The 9,463-nt window shown below is 36.8% G+C and overlaps 1 protein-coding gene across 4 annotated transcripts in view; it reads right to left on the reverse strand.

Moving 5' to 3' along the window:
• Window positions 1–6,424: 6,424 nt before the first annotated feature.
• Window positions 6,425–9,463, reverse strand: part of im:7151449 (complement decay-accelerating factor) — a 10,783-nt gene continuing 7,744 nt past the window's right edge. The window contains exons 8-12 of one of the 4 annotated variants that reach the window (XM_046029569.1): window positions 8,265–8,303; window positions 8,141–8,188; window positions 8,046–8,057; window positions 7,134–7,208; window positions 6,425–6,914 (exon numbers count right to left, since the gene is read on the reverse strand). In XM_046029569.1, coding sequence (XP_045885525.1) covers window positions 7,183–7,208; window positions 8,046–8,057; window positions 8,141–8,188; window positions 8,265–8,303 — 125 coding nt within the window. In that variant the 3' untranslated portion in view covers window positions 6,425–6,914; window positions 7,134–7,182. Of the gene's footprint in view, window positions 6,915–7,133; window positions 7,209–8,008; window positions 8,058–8,140; window positions 8,189–8,264; window positions 8,304–9,463 lie in introns of all 4 variants that reach the window. The other 3 variants (XM_046029565.1, XM_046029568.1, XM_046029567.1) reach the window with 3 other exon arrangements.

Below are 9,463 nucleotides of genomic sequence, written 5' to 3' on the forward strand. Positions count from 1 at the left end.
TTCCATCATGCAGCCGTGCTGTGTGCAAGTTCCAGCTACAGTAATTTTGTCCTGTGATTTTCTTCCAGGGAAAGATGTTAAAGAAAGAGATCCTAGTTAAGAGGTTGTGTATCTGCCTAGTGCAGAATTGTCATATAGCTCTGTACTGTATTTCCATTAATAAAGTAAAACTGTTTTTCCTTCAAAGTTGTACAGTCTAATTTTTTTGGCTTGACCCTGATGCTGTTATTTTTATATTTGTGTAGAAATATAACAAATAGTTTTTTTTGTGGTTAATATAATTAATGTTACAGTTCAGTATGTTTTTCATTCTTTAATTGTCACTTCTGTTCGGATTTAAGGAACAGATACTGAAGATTGATGCCAACTATCATAGATTGTGTTGAATCATTTCTAACTATAACTTGTCACTTCTCTGACCCAGCTCACACAGGCAATGATTTTGAGTTTTTGCACTTTAAGTTTAATTTAATTATAGCATGAAATCTTTTAATACATTCACGTCTGAAGTTCTCTTGCTCCATTGCATGGAGACTAGAGAATTGTCAACTGTCACCTCTGTTACCCTCCAGTGCAGTCTTTTTAAATAAAAGAGTGGACATTCTTAATTCAAATTCATGAATGATTAACCCATACTGTTAAGGTTAACAGAAAATGTGATTATGAATCTACACTGAGTTGCCAGTTTGTTTGTAGCCTAACACCTAATGCAGCCTAATAAATCCTACCTTCATGAAGGCTATAATGTTCCTGTATTTGTGAAAGTGTTTTAGAGAGGTGTTTATTCAACTGTATGCTGATTGTTGAGGCTGCATTGCATGTTCCCATTTTTTTTGTCCAACCCATTTATATCAATTAGGGTAGTCTAAATAACAGAATACCATCTCCGAGTGACAAAGTATGTATTTGAAGATAAACATAGACATATGTGTAAACCGTACCAGTCAAGCCCAGTTTCAGTTGCTATTCTGAGCAGTTTGCTGCTCTACTGTTAGAGCTATGAATTACAGATCACTTTTAGCATCTTTAACACTGTTGAACCTTCCAGGAACTGAAATGTCTCCTTACAGCTTCACAAGTCCTCTCTGACATTTTCACTTACAAGAGAGTAACAGTTTACTGCCGAGCAGTGTCGTCCACCACAGCTTTCTAATGACTCCCCACTACCTGCTGACCTTCTGAAACAGGATGATAAGTGTTGGGGGGCAAAGTCAAAGCTAAATTGAATAGGCTTAAAATACTGAATGGCTAGCCTTGAAAGGGGTAGAAAGCTCCACCCCCAGTATGACCTTATTTTTATCTCTGGTGTCTGCAAGAAACCATCCTAGCGATTGGGTAAGGATATATTCATAGCAAAGTGTGTTGCTATAGCCACAGCAAAACAAGAACATACCCGTTTGTCGACCAATTCAGTGTTTTCAGTTTTGAACAAATGTGAGTCATAAGGAGTGTCTCAGTTAAAGATGACATCATCACCAGCATCGTACATTTTCAGTCCAGCCAGACCTGCTCTGACTTGCATGTCTGTATCACTGTGATGTGATAAGTGTGACTGATATCTTCGGTTGCATAAAGTTACATCCAGAGTTTTCCCTTCACCTCAGCAGATGTAGGAAAAGGGCTGGCAATTAAAATGACAGATTGGTCATAAATGACATTAAGCGTTGAAAACACTAATAGGAAAATATTTTTTACTATTTGGTATTTTAGTATTTTTTAGTAAGTAGTATTTTACTTTAAAGCAATACTATGAGACTTTTGAAAGCAAAAATGAGAGATAATCATTTAGATATGGGCGTAACAATGAACACTTTCAGACAGAGTGAGGAATGTGAAAATACAGAGACATTTCCTCAGCTCCAAGACAATAATCTATACTTTAGGTAGAGTAAATGTAATAACTATATCCTTTTTTAATCTGGAGCATCAGAAACCTTTCTCAGGTGCTTCTTAGGTTTTTCCACCATACTCCTAACTGTTGCAGCCAACACAATCGCTACAGTTACCACCACCTTCAGCTCTGGCAAACCAATCATTGCTAGTTGATGTAAAACGCATCACTACTGGTATGCCAGCGTGGGAATGTCACCACAGACACCACAACGCCAGTACACTGCATAATACAGAGAGATTTACCTGGCAGTGATAGGCTTAATCAGCATTGTGTGAACTGGTTTGGCAAGGGCTTGAATGTAATGGCCAAAGATTTATATGTAAAAGTACTGCACTCTAGCTTTAAGTGGCCACTGTTCAGCAAAGTTACATAGGCTAGCTTTAAATTGACACTTGCGGTTTGGTTCTTGAAAGTTGGCCTACCACGGCTCAACACTAAAAGTTTGCCAATGCTGTCATTGTTAGCGATATGCCAGTCAGTATAGGTTGTGTGAGATAAAGGCCCACATAATGTTATATTACAGCTTGTGTTCATCGGCTGCTAAAGTAAGAGCCGCTCTATTAAAAGCATGTAGGTCTAAACATTTACTCTGAGATCACAAACTGATGGTTCGGTATTCACTCTTAACATCTGTTTCTGGTCTAATGTCGAGGCCTGAGTGGGAACCATTTATGTCTTGTTTGTCTTAAGCTTAAAGATCTCTATCCGCCCTACTCAAGAGAACAACTTTTAAGAGGGGGAAAAATGAATCTTTTACCAACATGTGTTTTTATAGTTTTTTATTGTTATGTTATTGTTATGTTATATACAATTATATTGTTATTTTTTCCCAGTCTATTAATAAACACACTCACCAGACTTACCACATTATGTGTAACCATGTAAGTAAAGCCACATAAACAAAGCTACATGTCACAGTATTTGCTCCAGTCTGGCTGCCAGGTTTACTCTGCAATTCCACAGATACATGAGTTAGTGTGAGTGTGTGTGTGTGTGTGTGTGTGTGTGTGGTGCAATTACTTTTTTTAAACCTCATTGCATCACTTATTCCGTGGTGAGTCTCCCCCACCCCTAAATTATGCTTGACCACGTGGGTGGAATGGGATGAACTAGAGGGTCTCATGCAGGGCTGATGGGGGGATTTCCTGCTCTTTGTACCCTGACACAATATGAAGACTGATCAGCAAAAAGTCCAGCTATAATGCAATTCATTTGAGCAAGAGTGATTGATTTTTGACATTGCAATGATTCAAATTTATCCAACTAAGTGACACTTCATGACAACCCTCAGTAAGAATCTATAAATGTATGTATACTGTCAATAAATTTTTTGAAACAAACTTACATGTAGTATGCACATTTAAGTATGTCTTCTGTTTGTTTATGAATACATTTAGACATTTTACTGAATTGCTTTCTGACACATACAAAGCACATAGCAGGATGATTTATCCTATTTAAGTGACATAGTTTACTGGGAGTGTGATATGCGTACAGACTTCATTGTGTAACGCCCTGTCATATATCTAATAGATATATCTAATAGAAGAAGCATCAAGCATTAAATATGATGCTTCACTGTCGAATCGAAGGTTAAAACATGTTTGCATGATTTTATTTTGTTGTGGCTTACATTTTTAGGATTAGTTAGACCTGAGTGCTGCATTTCTATGGAACGAATATCCTGCCATGTATCAAAACTGAAAATAAAGTTCTGAAAGGTTGAAACTAAGTGTTGGAAAACTCAAAATCTTACAAAAAAAAAGTTTGAAGATTGCAGGCTTGGAAAAATAAAATCTCTGCAAACATTATGTTGTTTTTGAGTTTTCCTTCTTCAGAACTGCAACATTTTTTTTAAAGATGTTGCGCAAACAAGTTTCAAGTTTCTAATTTGTCAGTGTTCTCCCAGTGTATGACTTTGTTTTCCAGGTTTGAAACCTTGTAAATGGTGATCTGAAAACTGGTGTGCAAATGTGTGAAAAAAGGTTTTGAAACTGAAAATTGTTAAATTAACATTTAACATTTAGATTTAACATTTAACATTGAGATATTCTTGTCAAGAAATGCTTCCAGGTCCCTTCCAGCCTCATCAGGTCTTCTTGCACCAATATCCTTACAAAGTAATTCTACATATGACAGAATGAATTTATTTCATGCCTCATGAAGCATTATAAACATTTACTACATTTAATTTATATGTGTGTGTATATATGTGTACAAACCTGGTACAAATGCTTAATGGTAGGTGTGACGGCCCCAGGGCCTCTGCCAGGTTGTTTGTGTGTGTGTGTCTCTGTGTCTGTGTTTTGTTGCAGGGTGAACTTCCTGGTGGAGTGGAGCTGAGGCCATCAGGCACATCAGAGGCAGCTGGCCACTGTCTCCAGATTGCATAAATCCCAACCTTTCCTGATTGTTGCGGGGCTTGACTGATTGCTTTTTCCTGGCCCCCAGCACCACAGCGTCTTGTTGTTACTTCTCTGTTTTGTTTAAGTTAACCTGGCACTATGTTTTGCCAGCCACATTTGTTAAGCTTTAAAATTATTTGTTATATTTGTTAAATTAAATTACTTTTGTTAATAAACATCCTTTCCTGGCAATCACTTAAGCGTGGTTTCCTGTATTTGCTGTGGCCCCTGAGCCAGGCCATAACATAGGAGTTACAAACGTGTGAATAACCTAAAGGACGCATGTTTATGCATTAAATGTATAAACACACAAAAAATAATACAAAACTAATACATGGCTTATAAATGCTTTATATGAAGGGTCACACTTGTTTATAAATGTATGAAAAATGTTTTCCAGCAACATTAAAGTGTTTCTGTTCTGTGTGTACTGTACACCATTTAAAGCATTTGTTTTATGTTTTAGATAAGTTATGTTTGAAAAGTTTAACATCACTTTTCTCATCATATTTGAACATTTGTTCTGTAAGTACAAAGTGAATTCCTGGATTAGGATTCCCACAAAGAGGATGGGCAGACATCATCATGTTCCTGTTATTCAAACAGGACTGACACACATTAAAGATCAATGGAAAACTAGCAGATGCTGTGTGATCTCTTGCTGTTGTCATATGAAAGGCTCATAACTCCAGTGTTGGTGATTTTTATATTCAAATTTAGTTTGGAAAGATTACATAAAAGACATTTTGACAAATGTTGAAAAGGGTTATGAAACATTTTCAACAATTTGACAATTTGATACTTTTGAAAATGCCTGAATGTTATAATAATTAACCAAACAATTCCAGATAATCTGATGTTTGGGGGGTAAATGCTTTTCAAAGTTTTATGATAGTGGTGATAGTGTGTGATACTTCACTTGTGTAGTGGAAAAGCAGGGTATGATGGAGGAGGAAGCCTCTATCAGTAACTGACTGGGAGGACACCATATTTCCTTTTGTCACTCTGTTTTTTTTGTCTGGTCACTTCCTGTGGAAAGGCCACATCTGACAAATTGTAGAAAATGTAGAAGAGGACCACTAAAGCTTGTTATTCATGATACTATGAGATAAAAATAGTACACTAACTGGTTTATAAGTACATTGTAATTAACGTGTACATGACTGTAGGGTGACTAAGCACTTAGAAATATTGCCCTGTATTGTGGGCACATGCTTCATGTGTTTTGTGATGTTTTTAGGGGCTGGGTTTGAAGGATGGTTGATGACAAATACCACCATGGGCAAACCCCTCTTCTCTGGTAATCCACTCTGTCCACACAACTAAGATGAATAACTGCAATGATGAGTGCATATCCAGTTTGTGACCATCAAAAGCAATGTTTTAGTCCAGCTAAAGCTCAAGTTTTTTCAAAATTATATAAATGGATGTAAACTGTAACATCTGACAGATATGATTTACTAACATACAGTATGTAAGTTATTTAGAAGTAGACACAAGTAACCCTCTCTTTTGATCCCAAAAAGGCACACTGCAAGCCTCTGGGACGACAGCAGACCAGGATACAATGAAACAGTGGAACCACATTTTTTTTTATGGGGCTTTTCTCTGTACTGGTTCACGCCCCCTGGCAGGATAATGGCACGGTCCGTCACTGTTGCCATGACTGTGAATGAAATCATTAAGTTTCTCCTTTATGGAACAAAATCTGCTACTTTATCAAATGTGAACAGTGGTTCAACATGTTTTTCATTATACTATTCCCCCTTTTACATAATATAGCGTGCAATGCAATGTAGCACAAAAAATGACTTAGATTTATTAAGGTTTCATTAATAAAATCAGTCATTTCCACATATGGAAAGAATGGTTAACAAATCTTTACAGCTTTCTGCTCCACTGGTTCAAGGAGCCCATTCATTCAAGACCAAAAACATTTTGATCACTTTCCTGAGAATTTCCCCTCACGATTAATACAGTAGTTACTTTTACATGGTTCATTGATGGTAGATACTCTATTGGATTCTTTTCTCATGAAAGAAGGTTTTCCCTTATTTCCCCCCAGCATACAAAAAGAGGCCCAGAATAATACACAATGATGAAAAGAAAGTCAGGAGGCAAAGAATGCAGCTGATTGTATCTTTATCAGTCGCCATTTCAACAATTCAACACATTGTATGCTCCTTGAACCACCTTTTTCACGAGTCTATCCCAGCAAAACAGCACATTAATAACACAAATGTATGGGCTTAAGGCTTCTCAAAAATCTGTAAATACTGCAATACTTAATAACACATGGAGTGTTTATTCCAGTTTATTCCATACATAATAACAACAACAACAATAATAATATGGTGTTATTAATATTTACAATTCTTAAAAAAATGTGGCAGTAAAAAGAAAAGTGCTTTTCATCATTGGATCTTGATTCAAATTATACTTCTACTCAGCAGATCCTTTCTGCCATTTGAAGTGCAATATAACATTAAAGTGAGTGCTCTTCCCCACCCCCCCCCGCCCCCATCGACTCAGAGAGACACTGCTTAATTTAGTTGGCACGTCCTCCATGGGTCACAGGTGGTCTTTAACAGATAGGCACGGTTGCATTTGCAGAGCTGGTGAAGAAAAAACTGTTTAGGTTGAGCTTCATTCACACCATTCATGCATTTTTGACTTCATATGTAATATCTATTTCACCTAAAAAAAGAAAGTTGGCTTTTTCCCTGAGAAATTGAATAACTAAACAATTTTTTAATATTTTTTTAAAGAGGTATTTTTGCGGTTTTACGGCAGTTGCTCTTGATAACAGTGAAAAGACAGGAATTGACAGGTACCTCGTCAGGTAGGCAATCTAAAGATTTTGGAACTGTAATAACTCCGGCTTCAGGTCTTCTCTGGTGTCATATGAGCTATAATGTCATCAATAAAGGAATCTGCGTCAGAATTGTTTAGCATTTTAATGTTAAAATTTTATTAGTTCACCAAATTATGTTTTATTGCATAGCATTCTGCAATGTTAGTGTTAGTCATTGAAACTTTCAGAGAATAATAATTTTTAAAGTAATTTTAAAGTAAGCTTTAACCTTGGCTTAATGCAATATATGAAGCTTGCATATAATTATAGTTAACAAATTATTCATGTGTAAGGAAGCTTCCCTGGCTGAAACTAAGCTATTTCATTTATCTGGATTACAAGTGAATTTCACAAGCAATGGCTGCATTAACATGAATATAAAGTTGCTATTTCGCAGTTAGCGCATTTGTCTCTGCACATTTATTTTGTCAAATTCAGCTCACATGAATGTCTTAACAAAAAAGTTGTCACATAAGTCTCAATATGCCAGCCTGTTTCTGCATGGTTTCCTGTTCAGTAACTTTATTGAACTTGATCATTAAAGACATCCTGATTCAATCTGGCCTGAAGGGAATTTTTTTTGCTTATGCTGGTTTCTATGTCACAGCCAGTTTTATTAAAAAAGAATTTCCTGTCGACTTCCTTCATTTCTCAGCACAAGTCTGGAACGCATACATCTAGATATCAGTAAATGGTTCAAAAACTAAAAACACTGAAGAATTGGGATCTGCTGCAGAATTAGCTAAGTAACTTTAAGTGCAGAAAGTGCAAAGAGAAAAAGAAAAAGAATGACACAAATCATAATCAAGTGAAGAGTCATGCATTAAGGAGTTAGAGTAAAACGTTGGACCTCACCCTTTTCTCTTCAGAAGAAACTTGTATAAAAAGATACCTATAATTACAGCTGTAAAGAAAAGAAAACTATTGTATTCTGTATTTCAACTGCAACATTTTGTTTAATTGTGAAGGGGAAAAAATGTACATTACCCAGCAGAACAGTCAACACCGTTACAGTCAAACCGACTGGTGTATCTCCTGAAAGACATGCAAAGTTAAATGCAGAGCATAAAAAATCACCCTTTTTTGATAGGAGTGGGGCTCAATAACTTACCAATATACTTAGTAGTATCTATAGCCAGGTTATCCTTGTCTGCAAGTATAAAACAGTATTATTAGTATGAAAACTATTTAAACTGCCATGGACAACAGCACTACCACAGGCTACATTAGAAACAGTATCAACACATAGAAGAAGGTATGTTACAAACTGATCATTTCACTTATTGATTTAAAGCCACTATCTGTTCAATCTTTTGTTGATTATAGTACCCTTCAAAATAATTTTGCACGTATGTGTTTGTAGGTAGAAAAAGTCAAATGTGTTGCTTTGAGCCGATGCAGCCAACGCAGAGCTGACGCAGATGGCCGCCCACCCAGAGCCTGGCTCTGCTAGAGGGTTCTGCCTGTTAAAAGGGACTTTTTCTTTTCCATTGTCACCAAGTGGAACTGTATAACTAGTAGGGTCTAGACCTGATGTATACAAATACCCTGAGATCATAGGTGTCATTTACACTGGGGACGCTGGGGCCATGTCCCCACCACATTTTGAAATGGCTGATTTTGTCCCCATCACTTTTTGAAAGCATTTGTTAAAAATGTTCTGAAAAATAGCTCGCACCAAGAAATGTTAACTAACAATTGAAAATGCTTTGAGAAAGATTTATTTCCACAATAAGAACACATGCAAAGCAATTTAAATATAGAGGAAACAAATGTGTCTAAAAAGTAACTGCCTAAAATAAACAAGTTGCTGATTACTGCATTATTATATGTTATACACTCACCTAAAGGATTATTAGGAACACCTGTTCAATTTCTCATTAATGCAATTATCTAATCAACCAATCACATGGCAGATGCTTCAACGCATTTAGAGGTGTGGTCCTGGTCAAGACAATCTCCTGAACTCCAAACTGAATGTCAGAATGGGAAAGAAAGGTCATTTAAGCAATTTTGAGCGTGGCATGGTTGTTGGTGCCAGACGGGCCGGTCTGAGTATTTCACAATCTGCTCAGTTACTGGGATTTTCACGCACAACCATTTCTAGGGTTTACAAAGAATGGTGTGAAAAGGGAAAAACATCCAGTATGCGGCAGTCCTGTGGGCGAAAATGCCTTGTTGATGCTAGAGGTCAGAGGAGAATGGGCCGACTGATTCAAGCTGATAGAAGAGCAACTTTGACTGAAATAACCACTCGTTACAACCGAGGTATGCAGCAAAGCATTTGTGAAGCCACAACACGCACAACCT

This window comes from Micropterus dolomieu, linkage group LG18, assembly GCF_021292245.1.
Source record: "Micropterus dolomieu isolate WLL.071019.BEF.003 ecotype Adirondacks linkage group LG18, ASM2129224v1, whole genome shotgun sequence".
NCBI classification, from domain to species: Eukaryota; Metazoa; Chordata; class Actinopteri; order Centrarchiformes; family Centrarchidae; genus Micropterus; species Micropterus dolomieu.